This window comes from Trichoderma virens (genome assembly GCF_000170995.1).
Source record: "Trichoderma virens Gv29-8 chromosome Unknown TRIVIscaffold_1, whole genome shotgun sequence".
NCBI lineage: Eukaryota > Fungi > Ascomycota > Sordariomycetes > Hypocreales > Hypocreaceae > Trichoderma > Trichoderma virens.
The window spans coordinates 214342-238670 of NW_014013748.1; the positions used below are offsets into that span (position 1 = coordinate 214342).

The 24329-nt window shown below is 48.1% G+C and overlaps 8 protein-coding genes across 8 annotated transcripts; 5 read left to right on the forward strand and 3 right to left on the reverse strand.

The window, feature by feature from the left end:
• Positions 1-8063: 8063 nt before the first annotated feature.
• Positions 8064-9320, reverse strand: TRIVIDRAFT_217405 (uncharacterized protein; the record flags this gene model as incomplete). The annotated part of the gene is made up of 4 exons (XM_014105536.1): positions 8064-8408; positions 8481-8627; positions 8698-8973; positions 9042-9320. 4 exons carry the CDS (start codon positions 9318-9320, stop codon positions 8064-8066), a joined length of 1047 nt encoding a protein of 348 aa, XP_013961011.1.
• Positions 9321-9358: 38 nt separating this feature from the next.
• TRIVIDRAFT_217406 (uncharacterized protein) lies at positions 9359-10057 on the reverse strand (the record flags this gene model as incomplete). Its single annotated transcript, XM_014105537.1, has 2 exons — positions 9359-9700; positions 9848-10057. 2 exons carry the CDS (start codon positions 10055-10057, stop codon positions 9359-9361), a joined length of 552 nt encoding a protein of 183 aa, XP_013961012.1.
• Positions 10058-12236: 2179 nt separating this feature from the next.
• Positions 12237-13546, reverse strand: TRIVIDRAFT_110895 (uncharacterized protein; the record flags this gene model as incomplete). The annotated part of the gene is made up of 2 exons (XM_014105538.1): positions 12237-13260; positions 13343-13546. The coding sequence occupies one exon, from the start codon at positions 12955-12957 to the stop codon at positions 12751-12753; it is 207 nt and encodes a 68-aa protein (XP_013961013.1).
• On the forward strand, positions 13509-14628 carry TRIVIDRAFT_185361 (uncharacterized protein; the record flags this gene model as incomplete). The annotated part of the gene is made up of 5 exons (XM_014105539.1): positions 13509-13807; positions 13864-13969; positions 14045-14052; positions 14146-14204; positions 14267-14628. The coding sequence occupies one exon, from the start codon at positions 14317-14319 to the stop codon at positions 14485-14487; it is 171 nt and encodes a 56-aa protein (XP_013961014.1).
• A 515-nt stretch (positions 14629-15143) lies between these two features.
• TRIVIDRAFT_62600 (uncharacterized protein) lies at positions 15144-16357 on the forward strand (the record flags this gene model as incomplete). Its single annotated transcript, XM_014105540.1, has 4 exons — positions 15144-15216; positions 15541-15575; positions 15794-15862; positions 15923-16357. The coding sequence occupies 4 exons, from the start codon at positions 15144-15146 to the stop codon at positions 16355-16357; spliced, it is 612 nt and encodes a 203-aa protein (XP_013961015.1).
• A 2981-nt stretch (positions 16358-19338) lies between these two features.
• On the forward strand, positions 19339-19786 carry TRIVIDRAFT_217407 (uncharacterized protein; the record flags this gene model as incomplete). The annotated part of the gene is made up of 2 exons (XM_014105541.1): positions 19339-19467; positions 19532-19786. The coding sequence occupies 2 exons, from the start codon at positions 19339-19341 to the stop codon at positions 19784-19786; spliced, it is 384 nt and encodes a 127-aa protein (XP_013961016.1).
• A 121-nt stretch (positions 19787-19907) lies between these two features.
• TRIVIDRAFT_217408 (uncharacterized protein) lies at positions 19908-20150 on the forward strand (the record flags this gene model as incomplete). Its single annotated transcript, XM_014105542.1, has 2 exons — positions 19908-20043; positions 20101-20150. The coding sequence occupies 2 exons, from the start codon at positions 19908-19910 to the stop codon at positions 20148-20150; spliced, it is 186 nt and encodes a 61-aa protein (XP_013961017.1).
• A 982-nt stretch (positions 20151-21132) lies between these two features.
• Positions 21133-22409, forward strand: TRIVIDRAFT_217409 (uncharacterized protein; the record flags this gene model as incomplete). The annotated part of the gene is made up of 4 exons (XM_014105543.1): positions 21133-21370; positions 21466-21564; positions 21612-21861; positions 21914-22409. 4 exons carry the CDS (start codon positions 21133-21135, stop codon positions 22407-22409), a joined length of 1083 nt encoding a protein of 360 aa, XP_013961018.1.
• Positions 22410-24329: the final 1920 nt, after the last annotated feature.

Sequence of the window (24329 nt, forward strand, 5' to 3'; positions counted from 1 at the left end):
AAGGGGCGGGGGGGAAATCTGTGGGTTTTGGCAGAGCTATTTAGATCGTGAGGTGCTTAGGTAGTTATTAACAGTGATTGACTGCAAACATACGGAGTACAACTCCATCGCCTTCAAATTCCAAGTGACTATAAGATGTTGCTCCATAAGGAGTGGTGGTGTCTAGTATCTAAGTACGTTTTCCTTGGTACAAGACCGCCTGTGAGGAGCATCTCGTTTACAGTCGGTTGTGACACTTTCCCTTCACGCTTATCTTCTTGGCTATTTCAGACTCCTGAATCCTGATCAACTTCTTCGGCCGAGAGGTATGATTCAGATTACTAGATGATGATATGTTGGAAGGCAACACCATCACTAGCTTCAAACTGGATTGGTTGTTTGCTTCCACTAGATATAAATAGACCAGGCGTGTAGACTGGACGCCCTGAATGGACACTCCTTTTACAAAATAAATAAATAAATAAATTGATTGAAATGCGCTCTAATGAAAAGATAGGCAACATCTGTCATATTTGGGCATTGTTTTGACCAGCTCAAAGATTGGAGCGATCAAGAGGCAACGCATTTTGGCTTGCTAGTAAACAATATGAAAAATCCAATGATGAGGAAGAAGTCACTACCTGTCTAGACAATTATTTTGAGATTGATAGAAATGGGCACACCACGAGAAAACTACATTCCAAGGGGAAAAAAAAATCCAATACAATAGTTGCCTGAGATTCGGGGACGCCGGCCGGGAGCGGTGGATGGACTCCCCTGATAGTACTTAGATGAATAATGGGCAAGGGCATCACATAAACACAATTATTGACGTACAAGATAAGTTGAATCCATTCATTGTGCAGGAATCTAGGTGGCTTTGCTGAAATATCAACAGGGCACTTAAATCCTTCAAAGTAGCCTGACAGCATTAGATGACTGCTACTGCTCTCTATATCGGCTCCACGGTTCTGAAAGTCTAGTCATTTAAATACTCATTCCAGATATCCATTGTATGGCCTTCTGCCTCACCGGCACGACTGCAGACATATCGCAGCCTCTCTCGACCCCAGCGACTGATCTGACGACTCTATCGACACCGACCCTCATTGCGAGGCTCTGGGAGAGAGGATGTTGTCTCGAAGCTTCCGCTCCACTTCGCACCATCCTTCGCCCATCCTCCGACATTGCCAGCTCGTTCCACCTCGCCATCCATCTCCTTCTTGGTTCTGAGAGAGATCTTGAGAGAGGCCAATGTAACATATGACCGCAATGCAAGGCAAGCATAGCCAACGGTTCATGAAATTCCTCCGCAGACAGCATTTCTTTCTCTTCGATATCGCCGCATGGGCTATCGTCATGGCCATCAAGTTGTGGCAGCTATACGGCTCGACTCAGCCAATGCTTCCTCCCATGTCCGCCACATAAGGCGTCGAAATCTTGCTCAGCAGACGCGTAGTTGTCGAACATGGGGTGGCATTATTGTCAGATTTATGAGGATTATGCCGACACAATCCTCATAGCAGGTATCGTAGGAAACGTTTGTAGATTCGCCAGGGGACTTTGAGAAAGGGTGTCGGGAACATCTATCAGAACGCCAGGGGTTAGTGAGCGTAAATAACGTTAAAATATTCCAACGCAGCACGCCTACCGAAGCAGATGACCAGGAAGTTTGAACTGATAATGGGACGACTGATACGTTTCTTGTTGCGGAACTAGGCCTTCACCTTCAGGTGCCATGCAATCAAGGCGACAGCCAGGATTCCAATCATGACAGACACGCTGAGTGTGACCTACGCGCTGGGAGGTACTTGACTTTTCCCCTACCGTCGCCCGCGGGTATGGTGACAGTTTCGGGTATGTTGCTGTACGACCACTAGCCTGGAAGGTGGGATATTGAAGTAACAATGAGAAATGGCTCACACGTGTTAAAAAAGAAACAAATAAATAAGGAAATAAATAAAGAGAGAAAAAAAAAAGCATTTCAATTAGCTTACAGCTGGAATGCAGCGCATGTATGCAGCTGCGCCAGCTGGTGGTGCTTGCTGAGTCAGTCATCATCTTCTTTCAACCAGTTGCCCGTACCTACAGGTAGCTAACTCGGCATAGAATCGCTAATACGCGTTTGACGTCCGTAACATCCACTGCTATGCGTACTTCTTCCCCAGCAGATAATCACCTCAATCCATATCAAACCGTCATAGCCGGCCCTAAGCCAAGCGCCCGGGAAAAACCCCATTCAATTATCCTTGGAGCGCGCACGATGAACTGACGGAGAAGAAGGAAGAACTCAGCAACCAATATCCCCCGTACGTCAACATTGGACGTCGCAGGGGAATCCGAGTTCAAGAGAGTAGGAGCCATTGAAAAATGGTACTGCCCTCATCAACATAACTTGGTAGGTACTTCCCTGATCAACCTAGCTGACCGCGATCAAAAAGGGGGCATCCATCAACTTCTGAAGACCTGATCAAACTACTAGGTACATATGCATACTTACCTCATGGTTTATCTCCGTACAGTCACTCCGCATAGCGGCCGAGATTAAAACCGTACATATAAACTCGATCCATCCGACCACCCTAGATCAAACCGCGCAGCCGCCTTCATCTTGCCTACACACGCCAAAATGGCCTTCTGCATTGTATGTTGTATTATATGATCTTCTGGTAGGCCCCAAAATATGACGTCGTGACACTGACCCTAACATATCTTGTCGATATCTCTCAACTCCTTCTGCCATCGCGCTACTACATGGATTTCGCGCCTTAACAAGTCGATAAGAGAAGACGATCTGATCCCACTTTGCCGAAAAATCAATCATTGAACCGTTACCTTTCGAAAGCTTCCGCCTCGATTCAGGGTTGGCGATATCGCCGTGGAAGGAGTGTCCAAGCAGGCATGTTGCCAATTCGACGCTGCACTAGGTAGTCAGAGCTTTAAGAAGGCACTCAGGCCTCGGTTGCCGAGAGTTCATGAACAGACGGGATTGTGACCTTTCGGAAGCGTTTGCATCCACGCAGGATGGCAATGGAACAGCCCCTGTTGGAAAGAATCCGAACAGGCATCTCTTTGTCAAAAATCTATCATTAAGAGCTCCCTAGTCGCACATGAGGTTGCGACCTCCAGAAAATGTTTCCAACAAACCAACGATGGCGATGGAGCAGTTCCATAGGGAAACGAAAGGATGCTGCCACTCCAAATCCCATCTCCCCTCAACGCACTGACCGTTAAAATATACAGATACCTTACTGGGTTGCCAATCGAGCGGACATCAAACATATCCATCTCTTACAGAATAAGCCGATGCTGTCCCGAACTAGCAATGCCGATAGAGGCGGCCAAGAGGGCAAACCCAACGACGCTGCCAACTGGAAGCTCTTGCACCGGCAGCGAACACATCTGTATCTTGCACAATGACCAGAAGAAGCATCTGATCTTCACAGCACTGGCTGATGTTGTGACGGGGAAGCTAGTGTGGGCTGTCTATATGGCTCTGGACCACGGACCGAATCGTCTGTAAAAAGGCCCCAGTATATTCGTGACGGCCTTGAAACTTACAGGTTCTCGACCAAGACTGAAACCCAATACCTCCTCAAAGTTCCTAGGCGAAGGCACTACGGCTGCCATGTTGGCGATGAAACACTCCATTTATGCGATAATCATGCCGAGGAGAGACTAGTCATCTTCTTCCACAGCTATCGCCTCGCAACAAGACACAAATGGCAATCACTACAGCGACTGTTATGGACAATCACGTGGTGTCCATATTCGATAACGAACACAACACACGGCGGGCCGGGAGGGAAGGCACATCCCCGAACATGTGGTTTCTATCAACACCAGCATTGTCATTATGACAGTATCATCAGCCTCAGCAATTCCTTTTCCGGAGCTGTTTCCAATGATCCATCCACAACGTCTGTCCGCCATCTTGTCCTGGAGAATGAGGACATTGTTGATATGGCCGGCGTGGCACGTAAAGTTCCGGCAGTTGGTGCCCGCATCTTGGGTATGGGAACTTTGCTCAAGAGCTCAATCGCGGAACGTTGGAGTTCATTATGTTCGAGGGCCTGGCTAATAAATATCGCGCAGCCGTCTGCCAGGCTGGACCAATATGACGAGCATGCTCCCAACCTCGACAGAGCAGCTTGACATCATTACGAGAAGCACAAACATGGCGGCTATCCTGGCCTCACGAAGCTCCTTGGCCGAATTGAGAAGGAAGAGGTTCTTGACAGGGAAGAATGGACGCTTCTTTGCCGCTTGGTCACGGCCATGTACCGTATCTTCTTGCTGGTGCTGACTTAGCTGCCACGACTCCTTTGCGCAGCCTCTGGTAGCTTTGCCAAGTTATTTCGCCCAGAAATCATTTTTGAGGATGATGCATCGTATCCGAGAGAGTTGACGACACTCATACCACTTGCATACTTTGACCTTGTTTGTGGTCATCTGTGAACACTCAACCAGCTCTCTACATCACGCAAGTCAGTTTTCTTTGACAATCAACGCAGATACAAGTCGCCGGTTATGCTAATTCTGAACTATTAGAGCTTCGGCTTGCGGATGTTTCAAGCCCTTCTATTAATCAATGTCCCTGAGCGCCAGCTTTATCCGACCATCGCTGCCTTAAGCCAATCAACCGAAAAGTCCTACTACCATGATCTCGATTGGTTGCCTAAGTGCACAGTCAAATCGCACTGAGCCCGAATGGCGAAACTCCAACCTGCCATCACTCCGCGACCGCATATCACCCCTACCCCTCTCTCTATGTGAAAGGCTCGCTCGTCTTCTTTTTAATAGCAGCACCAAGCTCTCTACATATACTGCGTTAGCAGCCAGTCACTAGTTCATCGATTAATCTAGAGTGCCATTTCGGCTGCAAACATTTCAACAACAAACTTGGGAAAGCGGGTGTATAATTCCGCGGTGCTGAAAAGAATAAGCGGCATGATAGATTGTGTTAATATGAACAGTTGGCGCCAGGCAATGTTCTTGGAGCGTCCACGAGAACTTTTAGCCATTTCATGTCTCTTCGTGAAAGTCGTTTCGATTCTACCACCTCTAAGCAGTATCGATACATACGGTTCGTGCCCTGGTTAGAATATCGTATGTTCTTGTTAAGCGCGCGTGATTTATCAGCAGAATCAGCGGCCACAACTTCCTGTCTCATCGCATTATATACTCTCCGTAATCACGCGCCTTTCCCTTAGAACTCCTTTATCCTCACCTCTCTGTACTCCTCTCGCTGTTTGGTGCACGAGATACTGTAGTCAATTTGCTAGAAAGCAGTCGTTCTGCGGATTCGCTGCATTGATCGTAACCGGTTTGTATCTCCACGAACATTTATATTATCAGTCAATCCAGCCGAGCCAAGCGACGATTTGTTGGGATGCAGTTTGATCAACTTGCAGAGTTCCTGGCCGCACCATTTCCAGGCTGTAAATTTCTGCCCAACAGCGAAGACAAAGTCAGTGAAAATGGATAATTCGTGCTCAATATGAAGCGTGCTACAAATAACTATCTTTTAGTTCACAGCTATGACCTTCCAGTCCCGCCCCTCAGCCTAATGCGTAGTCTCGAGGCAGTCAGATAGATCTGGAAGCAGCGGGTTTCGTCTCTCTGATTCCGGCTACGCAATTTATCAGATCATCAATGAGAAAGTGCGGTAATTTTTGGCTCCCGTTATTCATTATCTTATCCTCAGTTTCATGTTTGCGCATTCTTGCCAAATTTTAGACAGACAGTGGTTGGGTGAATTCTTTCACCATGTCAACCCACACGCACGGTCCATTGCCCCCCATCTGCTTCTTTGAGTCGGGGCAACGTTTGGAGAGATAAAAAGAAACGAATCAATGCGACCGAATGATTGAGTGATCTGGTTCCGTGGTGGAACTGGGTGCCTTCCTGACGGACGGTCGACCACCTTGTTTCGCAGATGGCGAAGCCTTGTTGAACATGGATACTATTGTGAATAATTTTCACCACACATACTCATCTTTTTATAAATTCGGAGCATGTGTCGCTCGTACTATGAAGTCAATATCCATTGTAGACTGCGCAGGCAACATTTTGCGAATCGTATCATGATCATTCAAGAGAGGAAGGATACATACAATATCAACTTGACCAATTTTGTAGGCGTTTGGAACACGCCTTTTGCAAATCCAATCGCCCTCTTGAACCTGGAAGCGGTCTTTTGAAGCCAAATGCGTAAAAACATGGATGCGTACAGGTCTAGCCTGTGTGCTATATCGAGCGTCAATGCCTTATTAGCGGGCACCTAAATTGAATTAATTGTGTGCCGCCTACCTAGCATCTCTTGGGAGCCGGTCTTGCCCCTTATCAGGAACAGAAATCGGCTTCGTGGATAATTCGTACGTTTTGTTCTTCCCGTTTTCTCGCCTTTTCAGCAACTAGTATTACATTTATAAAAATTCTGAATATAGAAGAGGTACGAGTCAAGGTACATGTAGACAGCACCCATTCCCCAAATATATCGGGAGAATGCGTGGACGTACCCATGCAAACGCGCTGAAGGGTGCGTGCGCATTTACTTGGAAGCATTTACTTGGAAGAATCTAAGAGGTAGGAGAGCCAACACTCCACTTGGAATCCCTGGTTCTACTCGAAACAAGTCGGCCATCACTGCTACGCAGGCGATTGAGTAGCTTTATCAGGTCAAAGATCAACTCGCCATCGAGAAACAGCGAAACCAGCAGCTCGCTGAAGAGCCCACATGATTGCAGCCTTGGAAACCAAAACATCAGAAATTCAGGAGTTTCAACCTCAAACCGAGACTCTTCGAAATAGACTGCACACATATCTGAGTTGTCACAGCAGAGTTTTGAAGAGCTAGATCCCGTGAGAGAGGCTTGCTACAGCACAGTTTGAGAGCAAGATCCCACGCACGCAGCCGCAAGATTTGCGTACATAGATACAGATACTTGGCTCTAAAACACGCTGAAGGATGCTATTTGCGCGAGAAATCGGATTCCGGGGGGATCTTCGCTCTGGTACGTCGGCTTGACGTTGCTTCAGCGCTTCTGGCGGCACGAAGCTCGTTTGCTTCTCAATCGTATCACGAGCGGCGACCTTGCCGATCGCACGCGAATTTCGGTCATTTCGGACTTCATCGGCGGAATATCTTACCTGTGCCACAAAATGGACGTTCATGACCGCCATGCGCCTTGATATGCACTCCCGAACCAAAAGTAATCTTCTTGTCAATACTCCATCACATTCCCATGCGCTCATTGATTGGCAATTTGGTACTGTCGGGACTAACTTCGCATAATTCTACTTAGAAAAATGAGCCACATGCGACTCCCTTTTCTCGCCAGTTCACGCAAGCAACAATGCAATTCCGGAGATCCAAATCCATACCACCCCAACAAGAGTCAAAGACAGCTCTCTGGCATACCGGTATCTTGGGCCGTACTAAGTGCTCCATTTGCCACTCGCAGTTGTAATGATCCTCTGCATCACGCTCGCCCATAATCGCTCCAGCCTACGAGTTATTGTATCGCCTGTTCTAACTCTGTGACTCCGCCCAATAACCTACATGTATCTAAATTGCTACTCTTATTCGCCCTCTCCGACATCCATTTTACCCATCCAAAGTTAATGTGTATAATACGTTGGTCTTGTCCTTCCAACTGTTTCCACTATCACGCCTTCTCTCAGGTCATTCCCAGTCAATTGGATAGTGATAAGAGAGAATATACTCTCAAAGCGAGGTTTGGAAAAATGGGGCTTCTAAATCAGTGTCTATATGTATTCTCGTTCATTCGAACGTAAGAGGGAGCTGTGTGGGCATCAGTAATCGGCAGCTCAGAGATATCCGCTTTTCCATCATTCCTCTTTATCTAAAACGTATGTAGTTGTTGAGATTCTTCTCCTATTCCTCATGTCATCCTTGATGGTTATTCTGCTAACTTATGACAGCTTCCATAAACATTTTCCCCATTCTTCCTCTCGCTCAGCATTGATTTGGCCACTCTTGCAAGTAGCCACTGCAACATTTGTTCAAACGTGAATTTCCAACTCTCAACCTCACAGTATGCTGTCATTCATATTCATCTCTAACCCCTGTTTCGAATATCTCCATCTCGTCCCCTTGACCATCGAGAAGCACCAGGATCCTTGACGTCAAGTCCGCTGTTCAACGGCCTGCTGTGGGGAGCAGCCGGGCATCTGTAGGCGGTGCTCTCGCTCTCGTTGCGCACGGCAGAAGCGCCGGCCTGTCTAGCAAGCAGCAGAGGGTGCACGTCGGGCTCGCGCGACGAGGCGATACGGTACGTGACGAGGACAATAAGCAGCGTCACCAGCCCAGTCGAGTCGGCATTCCACTGGCCAATAAAGCCAGTGATGCCGGTGTGGAGGCTCTCGAGGATGCTCACTCCGTGCTCGAGAGCAAGGCAAGGGAGCTTCCAGAGTCGTGGTTATGCCGTGCATATAGCTACGGGAGTCTGAAGCCCACCATCTGCACATGTTGTTACTCTTCTCTCCTGTCTATTATCATGGGCACTCAGCCACTCCCATTTATGAATTAATTGTTCGGTAAATGCGTCAATGGAGTCTTGCCAAGTTGAGATGGCATATGCTGCCCAGAGTTGCGGCCATGCCAATGATCCGTATTCATAGCCCTAGGTAACCAAAAGATTAGAAAACGGCCATCTCAGGGGTGATTTGAGGAGCATGGAAGGCTTACAGCACAATGCAACCTAAGCCAAGAGGTCTCTTGCTCATATAGTTATAGACGTGCGTGTGATCATCGGGTAAAGCATCCTGAAGTAGGGCAGTGAGATAATCGTGATCAACTTTGAGGAGATCCACCACGTGGAGGCTGCGTGTAGCCTCCTTGTTGAGGAATAGACACGCGCTCTCAAGGCCATCTACAAGCTCTTCGACCTCATATAGTCCATCTTTATCTTGCCCAGAGTTGCGGCCATGCCAACGGTGGCAACGGATATCGCGGTCGTCTTTATGAATCTAGGATCCTAGAACAAATGAGAAGTTAGAAAACAGCTAATTGAGTAGTGGTTCGAAAGAAGGCTTACAGCAGAAATGCATTCCAATCCAATGAGTCTCTTGCTCATGTAGTTATAGAATCGTGAGCGATCTTCAGGCAAAACATCTTGAAGTAGATCGGTGAGATGATCGTGATCAAGGTCGAGATTCACAACTGGGAGGCGGCGGCGTGTAGCCCGACTGTCACCTAGACGAATGTTCTGAAAGTCATCGGCAAGGTCTTCGACCCCATATAGCCCATCATCAATACCGCGCACAAGAACATCGTAGAAGCCATTGCCTCGCAACAGGACCCGATGAGGAGCCATCTTGAACTTGGCATCTTGGGCTATTGGCGACGGAGAGGCTAGAGCAAGATTTCGCGTAGTGCGAGGATGAAACATATAACCGGCGTCGATGTTGTCTTGCACTCCTTAACGCGGAGGTCAAACTCCAGAGAAATAGAGTTCCAAATGTTCTCATCCTCGTCGAAGGCAATGTTAGCAGCTCTAAGGTTGCTGAAAATATGAACATTGAAGTCAGGACGATGATGAAGTTGACCCTGCGGCGGCTCGCGAACGCGGAGAATGAGGTCGTCTTCGCCCATCTGATGGTGGGCCATAGCGTCACGCCATCGGGGATTGTCCATAATCTTGACAGCCCAGCTTACTGGAACCTGATCATAGTCGCTATAGAAACTCTTCTTTGACTAGTTTCTGCTATGCGTTTCGGAATTGATGGAGGAAGCCTTGACCAAGAGGCACCACCGCGTAGAATTTGTTGCCCAGAGAGGTTTCCTTGACATTGGTGGAATAGGCGCGAGGTTTCATTTCTGCAATGTCTCGAGTCTTCGCACCGGGGACCGGGGGAGTTGCTCCTCGTATTGTTGAATAGACCAAGAGTGTACGTCTCTATAAGGGTATGCGAATGGTCCTGATAGCTCTTGCGACCAGTGCTTCTCAAGAGCGCTGGAAGACGTAGCAACGATAATAGAGAAATTTCTCTGCTCGGCAATGTCGATCAGTGTCATATATCCCATAATTAGCCTGCTGACATTAACAGCCATCTCTGGGCTGCTTTCAAGTAACTTGGAATACTTATAGCAGCAACGCCACCAAATTCAAGAGGCCTGTTGCTCACATAGTTATAGAAATGTGCGTGATCATCAGTCAAAATGTCTTGGAGGAAGGCGTTGACTTGATCACCATCAACATTGGGTTTGGCGGGGACACCAATAGGTCTTTTGACCAACACTTCCTTTGAGTGTTCGTGCGTAGAAGCCATATATGAGAAATTTAGCTTCTCCATTTCGTCAATCAGCGTCCTAATTCCAGCAATCAGTCTGCCGTCGTGGCCATCTATTATTTAGACAGCTAGTATCGTCAAATGGCATCTCTTATCTCTTTACTGCCAGCCGGTATCTTGTATGTGTTGGATAAAACGTGGTGACTGTCTGCCATTACACCGAAAGTGTTACTCAAGGCCTTTCATAGCTTGTAGCTCTTGAGAGCAACTGGTCAAATGACGTGTCGCTTACGTTAGCCCATGATAAACACAGCACCATGGTTATCGTCTTTTAATGGAAGTTGAATCGAGAAGCCTAAGTGAAGACTTTTTTTGAGGTTCTTGGCACATATCACCACGTTGTGCTGCCCCAAATGGAAGCTGAGTCAAAAAGCCCGAATAAAGTACTCTACCTCGTCCTGTTGATAGCGCTCCTTACCAGGGCTTTTCGATTCAACTTCCATTTGGGACAGCCCAACATAGCCATATTTGATGCCGACACTAGGCGTTCATAATCGAGAAATTCACTGCTTCCCAATCTCCTGTAGAGAGTGCGGGCTACAGATATGATGCTGCAGACGAAAAGTTGGGAGTTTATGAATCGAAGTCGCCGTTTCCCAAGGCGCACGGTCACAACAAACGGCTCGGCGGTGAAAAATTGTTCATGCTATTGATGTTGAAGGATAGCAGTCGATCCCTGTCTAATCATTTGAGAGGACGGGTATATGTAAAGTCAGCCATCACCTTCCAAGCGTCTTTGGAGATTCGTCAAAAGGGTTGAGCTTACGAGAAACAAAGGGCGTCGCGACCTTAGGTGGAAGTTTGTGGTCCAGCAGAGACACAAAGATGGAGAGGAAACTAAGAAATACATGGATCTTTGTGGGCGTAAAATTTTTACACTGTGCTACATTCGCCAATTCTCAATTACCTCATTGTATCACCAAACAATTGCCAATTCACTGCCTTGTATTCTCTTTAGGCTGTTGTTACCAGGGACCTTGTATAACTGCTGCCAACTAAGACGTGAAAATAGAAGAGAAGACTTGATTCACTGGATAACTATCTCCCAGGAACCTTAGTAGTTAGTTGACGACGTCGTTTCTAGAAGTTAACTACTAGGTACAAGCTACGTGTAGCGGAAGCAGACATTGCCACACTGTAGATGCTATGGTGACTGGCAAACTGCAGGCCCAATGACTCCCATCGCAATATCGATTGGCAACCCCTCTTCAACCAGCTGTCATGCGTACCATTCAATGCCCCAGTCGTGTCCCCAATCTGACCAATCTTTCCTAGCCGCACGCTTTGGATATTTAATTTCAGAATGCAAGACATCTTTAATATACCTCGCTGCTGCGCTGCTGCGGTTAACCGCTTCTTTCTCGAAAGTCTTCAACAATGCCTTCTGTTAAAAGGGTTCTCTTTTTAACACATTTGCCTTCTTCATACCGCAGTTTTGACATATCATCATATATACACGCTGGTTGGCGGCGGCAATTGCTTGCTTGTCGCCTTGCCTTGCCAATTTTGGGACGCGCTCACTGACTTCTCATCCTCTATACATGTCTTCTACAGGAGTTTTCCAATACTACTGAACGGATCTGTTCTGTGCGCAAATGATTCCAATTTTCCCCAACCATTCCAACGAGTGTGCCCGTTGTTCAGGCTACATACCTGTATTCACCCTACGGCCTTACCGAGAGGGAATGACTATTTTGGAGCTTCAAATAGATGTGTAGCCCGCCCTTCACTACAAATTCAACTAATCTATGCTGTTGATCATATCTGTGCTTTGCTAACAGGGAACCCTCTAGTCAGGTGTTTCGTATCCCCAATATACAGTTGGCGAAATCTCAGGCTTATATGATCAACACAATAATATGTTATCGAGCTACTCCAGAGCAGACTGGCGGTCTCAGCTAAGTCGGTCTTCACAGGCACAATACATGTACGCAAGATTTACCGCCACTTAATCTTTGTGTCCTTATTTGCAGCATCGTGATCTGCCTAACAAAGTACCCCTGACGCCAAGCACAAGATTTACGGCTCTTTGACCCCCTTTCCTAATTTTGTGCCAATTTCGACGGCATAAAGCACGACATTGAGAAGTATCCGACTCACTGCCTCTCGACTACTCAAGACTGTTCAGTGTGCAATCAACCAGACCGAAGTTCAATACAGCATAGATGAGGGTATACGATCATGGCGCTAGAGTTTGTCGACTACGTTCTTTGGGGCGCCACCCATCTGAGTAACTTTCTTGAGAGGCGCTTGAACTTCCGTTCAGTAGGGGGTGACTATGACTGCTTGATAATCGCAAGCGAGGTTTGCTGCAGCTGTTGGCCGCTATTCTGGAGTAGGAATCCTTCGTTCGAGGAATAATTGGCTCCATCAAACATGGGGACGAGAGCTAGTGATGATAACATATTGATATTTTGCAGCTGACCATGTTTCTTGGCAGGTGGGACCTCGTTTTCAGCGCGTTTGGGTGAAAATTAGAGCTTTGGAGTGAGTGGTGATCGGGTCGATGTATTGGATTTTCGGCTCCCATGATGAGCTCTGGTCTGAGCTTGTGACGGCAGGTGTGTCGCTCTTCTGTAGCTGCCGGGCGGTGATAGACGGCTTCTGTGCTTGGCTACACGGCCTTGATGCTAGTGGTTCCCCCTTGTCATCGGGCTCCATAGGAGGCTGATAAGAACGGAGCAAAGGACTTTGTAAGTTTTTGAAATGAACATAATGACTGTTTTGTTGTGGTCAAAATCCGCTTGGCTTTCTACCCCTTGACTGGGCATGGATCCCGCTCGCGTTGCGCAAATTACCTCCATTATTTGTATCTGTGACAGACGCCTGTCTTGTGGCTAGCGAACGTTTGCTTCCGTTATAGTATCTGCTGATATTATTGCGATAGGTAGCCATGGCAAATATTCGCTGCGTAAATGGTACCAGTGGTACGATGGGTCAATGTGGTATGTTCTTGAGGTTTCCCTGCGTTGCTCATTAGATTGGCTACAGCTCGACAATGGTATGGAAAGTAAGAGATCAAAGGAAAATCAATCAAATTGCTCACCACACGGTTCTTCTGCTACAGCATCTGATTTCACGAAAAGTCTTGCTCGTTTCATCAACGGTGAGAATAGCCTATGTTGATATGGTATTGAAGTACCCCAAAATCAATGCACTAAACCGGTTCAGTTTGATCAGCACAGTGATAGCAATTGTATGCCAAGAGCTAGAAGATATTTGGTTACTCTGTCAAGGATATAGAACGAGGGAACCACTCCCAGCCAACTCTCATGCTGGCTGTCCCTGGGATAGCGACGACCGCATCCCTCATTGCGGCAAGTACAGCGATGTATATCGCATTGCCATTTCTAGTAGAGCTAGTTTGATCTCAGGCAGAATTAGCATTGTTCTCCATTGCCGGACAGGTTCGCTGTCCTCTCTTGAGTCAGAATTCCTGTGCTTTCTGAGTAGCAAACTGAGGCGTGGTAAAAGACTAGATAGGGACCATCTCTTCAACGCGCAGTATCAGCTGTACTGGGACCGTTAAAATATGGACATGGAATTCCGAGTCGTGGTGAGGCTGACCGAGGTGTGGCCTGCAAAGGCAATCGTATGGCGAGCCGTGGCTGAAAAGCCTCATGTATCTTGATATTCGGGTGCGTCATCCTCGTTCTCGACGCTATCGAAGAGCCTGGACTCCATGAACGCACGTTGTTAACAACTACTGTAATATGCTTCGGAAACAAGAGAGAAAGGGTTGATCAACATCTAAAGCTACACAGAATTCGTTAGCTAGTGAGCTTTCATTGGATGGCATGGTAAATGAGCGACATCAGTTTTTTTGCAATGTGTTGAATTTGCAAGTACCTTTTGCATTCTTCTCGGATGTCGTTTAGGCAAAAGGTTGATCAGGTTATCCATAATAACTTCAAGTTTCTTATAAGAACAAAGTAGGCAGCCATGGTTCACTGGGATGATAGAGGCGCACAATCGCTGTCCCTTGATCAGCAGAGGATGTATCTCTTCGCATAGCCCTCTATGAATGAGTGGCTGAAGGACCATGCCACGGATGACTTCAACGTGAACAGTGATGGCTCGGTGAATTCCTCCCTGATGGTTACCATCGACGGAAAAACGCTACGAGTTGTTGTGGAGATGGCGGAGCTGGGAGCATCGTGGAATTGCTTCGAAGAGAGGATAGGATATTGAAGAGGCCGCAAATTATAGAGACAATGATCAGTAGACTGTCGCAAGCACGGAGAAGCTATGAGGGAGCGCTTACGTTGAGAATTGGGTAATCTTCCGAAACCTAGGCTTCAATTTTGGTGGATTGTGCGGCAATAACAGTTTGGGAGCGTTGGCAGTTTGGAGGATTTGGAGTACAATCGGAGGCTCATTTAGGTCCATTCCTAGTAGCCGATTGTTATCAGTTCAATTAGTTGCGTCGTGTAACAAATCCTGGGCGCTTGGGCACTTGGGCAGACAGCTGTCTGCCAAGGAGGGCAGTGGCTTTGTTCGCAAGCGGCAGTCTGCTGGAGTGTACCAAGTTTATCTCTGGAATGCATTCTTCCCTCTTTTCTCCTCTTTCGGTTTCTTCTTTTTCTTCCCTTTTTTTTTTTTTTTCTTCTTCTTTTTTTTGTGTGTGTATGCGTGTATTTGTTCCTTTGTGTCTAAATTGTGAGGCCAACGCGGAATAGTTGGCCATGAGAAATGAACCAACTGGTATATCTGTACGGATTTACCCAGTTCACTCGGGCTGCCATTTGGCCATCAAGGTACATATTCCACACGACGGATGCACACACCTTGACGCTAAGTTATTGCGCGATTATCCAAGAATCTAATCTATCCATTCTATACACAAAATGAGGAAGAAGCCATGGAAATTCTACATGCCTACATACACCTGGAGTGTCAAGATGTGCACAGCTAATGCAAGTAAGTACAGCCACGCTCCCACTTGTCAGGGGGAGCTTCCACAGAGGTAGATCTAGGTACATGTAATCTTCGATGTAGGAAGAGCGCTGACTTAATGATCCCTGTTTTATCAGTCGCTTTTTCATTTCCCTCCAAACGCGCGGCAGCAGATTACACTTTCGAGCTCATGCGGGCGACAATTCCGCTGTCTATATCTGACACTAGTTTTTTTTTGTTTTTATGTTTCATAGGCATGTTTTGATGAAACCCACTTCTGCTGCAGTCCACACTTGGCCCAGCATTCATCATCGCCATCAGTTTCTTCTTCTTTTCCTGCCCAACCAGGTCGATACTCTTCTGTGATAAATCCAACCAAGCATGTAGGTATAACGGGAAGATTTCTTCGTCATCTACCAGGATCAATAGGCAGGCGCCCCAACGAGGAACACTCCTCCACCGACCTCCAGTTGATCGATTTCGGATCGGCTTCGTTTCAAGACGAATATCACTCGTCGGTTATCAGTATCCGATTTTGCTGTACACCTGGAGGATAGGATACATCCTAGTCAAATGTTTCACTAGCAATGCCTTGTTCCAGACACATGACAATCTCGAGCACCTGGCCACGATGGAGACCGTCGTCGACTCCCGGATAGATACGCAGTTTGTGCGAGTGGTCAACAAGATGCCCTTAGGAGTGGAAGAAACCCTACTGCTAAGTACATAGGCAATGCACCTCTTCATGCATGATAATGGCCGTACTGATCACATATATCGCAGATACTTCAAGCGCCCTAGGCTCGATCACCTAACCTCCGACACAACCAGGGGTTCCCGACGATTTGTCAAGGCTACGAGGAGCAATACCGTGTCCAACTGCAGGTGCTCTTCTATTCTCCCCAAGCCTATGAGTTTTTGGACTTCCCCAAACAATGTGGATCATCACAATCACCTGGGCAAACAACCTCGAGCTGATGGGGCATATGACATCTTCACCACACAATGGAACACCAAGATGCGAAAAAGAATTGGAGCACCTCTTCCCCAACGAACAAATCGCGATCAGACCCAATTATTGCTGCTCGCTGTGGGGTGGCTGGGTAATGCTGCTGAGGAAAACCCAACAAATTACGCAATTCGTGTCCAAATCATCGCTTCTTGAGTGGAAACGCTGAATGAATCATATAACTTTCAAATTGACTTTTACCACCTCCTGAAGGGAAGCTTTCCTCGATACAATCGTCAACTCTTCCGGCATGCTATGCGCCTCCCGACGCTTTCATGTGGCATTTTATGCATGCTACACCAAAAAGCCGGCGCTGGCGATGCCGGGTCTCCTGGAGCCGATGACATCCCTACAAGAACTAACCGCAAGTGTGCCAATTGTGGACAGGTCGGACACATCAAGATAAACAAAAAGTACGGTGATTCCTACTTGTGCAACCCCCATCTCACCACCACCCCGTCTGCCATATGATTGGTAGCATCATGCCGAGGAGGCAGGAGATAGTGCCAGTAGCACCAGAAGGGAGAGGAGAAGGAAAGCAACTTTCCTCGCCCAAGAACTCCGTTACTTTGATGCTCAGACTAGAAAACAAGAACGGGCAAACCTAGCCAAGCGGAAAAGAAGCAAGGTGCGCAAAGAAGAAGCTCATTGTGATCAACGTATCAAGGAGGTAATAGCCTGCTTTGATAACAATGTCAAATGCTGTCCTGAGGTGCATTTCCACTGTAATGCTTAACAGGAACTTCAGTGGAAAAGGGCTCACATACACCATCTCCCTCGCATACCGCTATTTAGTATATTGCCTACGGGTACACCATCCACCTCGCCCTTGTTATAATCATCTACTATAGGGCGCTTAAATTGAGTATTTCTACTTCCGCTATTTCAGCTACTCCAGCGACTCCAGCTACTCCAGCTACTCCAGCTACTCCAGCTACTCCAGCTACTCCAGCTACTTCTGGTACTTCAGTTACTTCTGCACTCTTTGTAAATAAAATATATATTCATCACTCCACTACTAGATATGCGCGCTGCTATCCGCTTTCTACCTACCATGAGTCTCAGATATTGACGGGTGCATACTTCTCCGGGCGCCCAATGTGCTGGAGGGAAGTCGCAGGTCCGTCAGATGCGGCGGCTCAATAAGTCTATAGAACACAGAACTATTCGGTCTCGAGGTTGTATGCTCTGCAGCTTGTAATTTTGAATCTGTGGGCGCAGCTGAAGATGGCTACAGATGTGCTGAATGGAAGTCGCAGGTCCTGTCATATGTGGCGCCTTAACAAGTTCCTTAAACGCAAAGGTATCTAGAGAATATTTCTTGCCATGAGGAAGGGGATTTGTGTTCTGCAGCTTGTAGTTTTGAATCTGTGGGCGCAGCTGACGATGGTTGCCAATCAAGATGTCATATTCGATCAATGGCAGCAGCACGGTTTAAAATGTCAACCTGGGCTTGGGCCATGGCAGCGTAGCTGGTAAATGCGAGCATTGCCGTCCAAAGTGGAAGCAGCCTGGGCTTGGGCCATGGCAGTGTAGTCGAACGCAGTAGGTTCAACTCAACCACGAGCTTAGTCCTAATAGTAATACCAGCGGATAGTAGCGATACCAGCGGATAGTAGCGATACTCGCAGACAGTACCTCGCCCTCAGTAACTGGTCCATTTTCAGGGATGGCCGTCTTATCCTAAAGCTTCTCAAAAGCTAGACCGATACTCCATATTCATCGCTCCACTGGTAAATGCAAGCATTGCCGTCCCGGGTGGAGGCGGCCTAGGCCTGGGCCATGGCAGCGCAGTGACTGGTCCATTTTCAGGGATGGCCGTCTTGTTCTGAAGTGGGTGTCGACGTTTGAATGACTAGACCAGAGTTAGAATGACGGCTGTGTCAAGAAGCGAAGCTGGATGAAGAGAAGAGCTGAGCAGCGGGTCTTCGTTCTCAAGGATATGGTGTTCCTTTCGGAGAACGTCCAGCGAGCGGCGTCTCTTCGATTGCTCCTCGTAGATGTAGGATTGTTGCCTCTTAGAAAGTCTGCTGTACGTGTTTCCTCTGCGCTAGGGCTTTGGTGGTGGCTTTGGTGGTGGCTTTTGTAACGAGGAAGTCATTGGGATCGCGTGAATAACGTGATGCTTTGTCAGATGAGCCCGATATTAATGCTGAGCGGCGGGTCTTCATTCTCAAGGATATAATGTTCCTTTCGGTGAATGCCTAGCAAGCGGCGTCTCTTCGATTACTCCTCGTAGATGTAGGATTATTGCCTCTTAGAAAGTCTGCTGTACGTGTTTCCTCTGCACTCAAGCTTTAGTGGTGGCTTTTGTAACGAGGAAGTTATTGGGATTGCGTGAATAACGTGATGCTTTGTCAGATGAGCCCGATATTAATGCTCCTCGTACCTAGATGTAGGATTGTTGCCTCTTAGAAAGTCTGCTGTACGTGTTTCCTCTGCACTCAAGCTTTGGTGGTGGCTTTTGTAACGAGGAAGTCATTGGGATCGCGTGAATAACGTAATACGTTGTCGGATGAACGTAAGATGAGGATAAGATGGTATAGATCTTCGACGAACTGCCTGAATAAATACAGTGCGATAAAATTTAGGTTGGTAGGTACTAGGTAGGTAGGGTACCTACTACCTATCACTACTACCTGCTACCATCGCTACTACCTGCTACCATCGCTACTACCTGCTACTATCGCTACTACCTGCTACTATCGCTACCATCGCTACTACCTATGGAGAGGTACATATCACGTGATCTGCCAATCTCAAGCCCCTCTTCTGACTTGTTTAGCCCTTAGATGCTGCCTTTGTTTACGCGATTATGCTCGCGGTGAATAACGTTCACGCTATTATCTCTCAATCGCCGCCAAACAGCCGGCATCCTTGATGGCTCTCTTAATAATATGAGCTTCCGGTGACATCCATCCATAGAGACGAGCGTTCAGTGAAGCGACTCTGCAGACTTTCCGGACTGGCCAAGCTCCCATCCTTGAGAGAAGCGTCTGTGTGATCCTTCGAGATTGGTCAGGCCCGCATCCCTGGGAGTTGGCTGAGCACTAAGGCGCTAACCAGAAATCAAGCAGATAGTGACTGAGGCCAGCCGAGAGAAGAAGAATGAGCTTCTTCTTACTTTACTTGAAGAGATGGACAGTGTGCGAACCATCATCTTCGTCAAGCTGCGGATGGACAGTGTGCGAACCATCATCTTCGTCAGGCTGCGGATGGACAGTGTGCGAACCATCATCTTCGTCAGGCTGCGGATGCCCTTGATGGTATTATTGAATCGAGCCGAAAAGAGAAACGAGCTTATACAACTCATGCTTTACTTTACATCAGCTCCTCGAGCACCTTCTTGGGGATGGAATCGATCAAGCCATTCGAATCGGACCCCGATCAAAGTCGGAGAGGTTACAAGACCTCAATCTACGATTGATAGCCCAAGAGAGCGATCGCACGAGATCAGAAAGGGCCGCTCTTTCTAATCTCTTCATGAATTGGCGACACCCGTTGCATCGGCCCCCGATATGTGGCAGCTTTGTTCTACACTCACAGCGTCACCCTGCAATCGCCGCATCGCGCCTTCGTCCTTAGACTACATTCGAAAGAAATGTCATTTTCCCAGGTCTCAGGCTAGACTTTCCGCAGATAGTCTCATCTTATATATACTTCCCTTGTACGAACGGAGTCACAGGGCGTGGCATCGATCTGCGAAATGCCAGGCACGCCATCAACTCACATCTCCTCGATGGATCATGCTGGCGTCGATGTGCGAATGGTCATGGATGCCATCAATTTTGAGATGCACTCGATAGATCACGGCCGCATCAAGGAGTATACTCACCGAATTAGTATGTATTTGCTTCTGATTGTACCCCCAATTCATTCACAACTAACTCTGTGGCTAGGTCGAATTGGTCGTATCGATCACCCAAGAGCGGCAATTTCTCTACACTGATCGTTGTGCCGCCATCGCGAGTGTTCTGACCAGAAGTTGGTTGAAACAAGCCAGTTGGGACTGTTTCCACCTAGAACGGCAATGCTCGCATTTACCAGTGGAGCGATGAATACGGAGATGTCGGTCCAGCTTTTGAGGAGCTTTAGGATAAGATGGCTATCCCTAAAAATCGACCAGTCACTGAGGGCAGGGCCAAGCTCCTGGTTGGGTTAAACCTACTGCATTCGACTACACTGTTATGGCCTAAGCCCAGGCTGCTTGTACTTGGGACTGCTTCCACTTCAGGACAAGACGGCCATCCCTGAAAATGGACCAGTCACTGAGGGCGAGGGCCAGGCTCCTGGTTGGATTGAACCCGGCCACCATCTGGCAACGCACCTTTGTTCTCTCCGCTCTCTTCCCCTTCTTCTTCTTTCTTCTCTCCTTCTTCACTAATTCACAAGCTCTCTTTCGCCAACGCCGCCCTTGCTTTGCCAGAAGCAAGAATATTCGTGCTCACCTGTCCGCTACTTACTGCCGAACCGTGGATATCCTGTCACTTTCGAGCGAGTGTTCCCTTCATTTTTTCGTCTCAAAACAAACAATATCTGCTCTGATCTTTCTCCTGTCTCCCAGTGAGCGGGATTTCATACACTGTCTCTTTCGAGCGGATGGTCTTTTTTTTTTTAATTCTGTTTCATGACAGACGTCTTTTCTTCCCTCTTTGAACCTTTCATCCCGTCTCTTTCGAGCGGGTGTTTTTTTGTTGTTTCGTTTCGCAACAGACGCTTTTTCTTCCCTCTTTGAACCTTTCATCCCGTCTCTTTCGAGCGGGTGTTTTTTGTTGTTTCGTTTCGCAACAGACGCCTTTTCTTCCCTCTTTGAACCTTTCATCCCGTCTCTTTCGAGCGGGTGTTTTTTTCTCGTTGTTTGTTTCGCGACATTCAACATCTCTTCTCCTCTACCTTTCCCACATTTTTTTCTTGCTTGATTCCAGTCCAACATGTCTGAATCAACTGCAGCTGAAACGCATCCCAACGTTCCTCCTCACTTCTGGAAGCCATGCGTCCTTCTGATCGACGACGGATTTTTTGGTTGCAAAGGCTTGGGGCTACCATCCGACATCGCCACGACTCTTCAAGTCCATAGGGAGAAGCATAAATCGTCTTGGATAGGCTTCACAATTCAAGTCCCATTCGGAGCCAACAGTGAAGATGATGGTTTCGGCATGTGCCATGAGCGTAAGTGAAGCGGCATTTCATGAGCGAGTCGAATTCTTTAAGCTGCACTGGGATAAAAATACAGAGCTTGACTGACTTTTCTCGGTTATTGACAGGGAAACGGAGCCCTCCATCGACTACCGCTGCCCAAGAGTACAAGTTGACGGTTGAGTTCCCGATGGGCTCTGACTACTTCATTCGAAGTGTCGAACAGAGTTTGCCGGCAACGCTCCCCGAAACACCAAAACAATGTCTCGACTAGATGTGTATCTGAGAGAGGGCACGCGCGTGACGGTGAAGGGATATGGCAAGCCATTTGACAATCCTGATCACCCAAGTCATGGATGGATCAACCACAATATACCGATCGTCGGACATATGACGCTCATCGACATTATCGGGCAGCGAAATTTCCCTTTTGTTGTTGACACGCCTTCCAACGCTGTAGGGATGCACTGGTCTCAAGAGCTTCCAGGGCCGTTCAGGTATCCCTACGGCAACGAACACTCCTGGTCCGTTCAACGGTACGAGGAAAGACTTCAATCTACACTGATCACAATGAAGCCATTGCGAGTGTCCTCACCAGGACTCTGTTGGAGACCAGCCAAGAGATCCCGGATTTCTTGCGGCCTTACCATCAAAGTCAAATTCGAAACTGAGTCTCAATTCGAACCCGAGTGATGTCGCCGGTGCTGGCGATGCTGAGGGAGGAGGCGGCTGGGGAGCAGATCCCAAGGAGCAACTGGTAATAACTCCAGCTACTCCAGCTACTCCAGCTACTCCAGCTACTCCAGCTACTCCAGCTACTCCAGCTACTCCAGCTACTCCAGCTACTCCAGCTACTCCAGCTACTCCAGCTACTCCAGCTACTCCAACTACTCCAGCTACTCCAGCTACTCCAGAACCTGGAGGAAAACAAGCTTGTGGTGAGCTTTGCAACCAGCTCCGAGGAAACTCATCGCAGCAGCTTCTGGAATCCCAAACAGCACAATTGGGTGCTAGAACAGGTGAAGTACCTTTTGGAAGATGCAAAGTTCCAAAACGTCTCTGGGACCCCTGAAACGATTATGATCCAAACCCCCTACAGCACTGCCTACTGGTAGTATTACGGGGAGGTTAAACAATGGCCTGCAGAGTGGCAGAACCGTGTCCTGGTCTTAACGGTTGACAAGGCGCAGGGCAATTAAGCAGACGTGGTGTTTTTCGACATAGTCAGAACTACGTCAGTTGGGTTCATAGATGACCCTCAAAGACTCAACGTCGCCATCACTCAAGCGAGACAGGCCGAGATCATTGTCATGCACGTCCCTAAAGACTTAACGTCGCCATGCACGTCCCTAAAGACTTAACGTCGCCATCACTCGAGCGAGACAGGCCGAGATCATTGTCATGCACGTCCCTAAAGACTCAACGTCGCATCACTCGAGCGAGACAGGCCGAGATCATTGTCATACACGTCCTCAAAGACTTAACGTCGCCATCACTCGAGCGAGATAGGCCGAGATCATTGTTATGCACGTCCCTAAAGACTCAACGTCGCCATGCACGTCCCTAAAGACTTAACGTCGCCATCACTCGAGCGAGACAGGCCGAGATCATTGTCATGCACGTCCCTAAAGACTCAACGTCGCATCACTCGAGCGAGACAGGCCGAGATCATTGTCATGCACGTCCCTAAAGACTCAACGTCGCATCACTCGAGCGAGACAGGCCGAGATCATTGTCATGCACGTCCTCAAAGACTCAACGTCGCCATCACTCGAGCGAGACAGGCCGAGATCATTGTCATACCCGTCCGCATAAACTATCGGCAAGCCAAAGGATGCCGACGCACTAAATACGCCACACAGGTCTGGGCCGATGCCCATGCGCACAGACGTCTTGTTTATCTGCACTAGTTTAAACTTTGGGAGCCTTTACACAATATCGCAAGCGCCCGCGGCTGCGTCCTCACTAGGACAACAATCGAAGCGGAGACGTGAAGCAGACGCGCAACTTGCTCAACACCTGATAGCTGCGACTCTGGGCGAAAACCACGGCGAAAGGGGTTGAAGTTCAGTCCTTATGCCGAACAGCTACGCCTTAGCACGGTTGCCTGAGCGCGTGCTGCTAGTGCTCGGCCAGAAGCCGCTCAACAATCGAGTACTCGTATACAGCCATCTGCCTAAGCCCAGGCTGCTTCCACTTGGGACGGCAATGCTCGCATTTACCAGTGGAGCGACGAATACGGAGATATCGGTCTAGCTTCTAAGGAGCTTCGGGATAAGACGGCCATCCATGAGAGTGGACCAGTCACCGAGGGCGAAGGCCAGGCTCCTGGCTGAGTTGAACCCACCGCGTGACTACACTACCATGGCAGCGCCTTGTCCACAGCACCCTCGTTGCCAGCCCGGGAAGCGACTCATGTCTAAATCGTTGGCTTTCTCTAATATACTACTCGCTGGTATCGCTACTATCTGCTGGTATCGCTACTATCTGCTGGTCTCGCTGCTGGGGCTAGGCTCCTGGTTGGATTGAACTCACTGCATTTGACTACACTACCATGGCCCATACCCAGGCTGCTTCCACGGGACGGCAATGCTTGCATTTACCAGTGGAGCGATGAATACGGAGATGTCGGTCCAGCTTTCGAGGAGCTTTAGGATAAGATGGCTATCCCTGAAGATGGCTATCCCTGAAAACAGACCGGTTACTGAGCGTGACGTACTATCCGCTAGTATCGCTACTATCCGCGGGTATCCCGTTAGTTTCGTTCACTGCCAGTTGACTCTACGACCTATCGCCGATGCCGTCGAGGGCGATTCCAGCCATCTCAGCACAGTGGCGAATCTCGATGGCTGTGATCATATAATCGACGATGCTTACATTCCGTCCTAGGTTCAAAAGACTAATTCTTATCCCATTTGCCTCAAGCCCTTCCACTTTGTTCAAGTCTACAAGGGCCAAGATCGTGAGTTCGGCCCTTGCAATCCCTCTACGT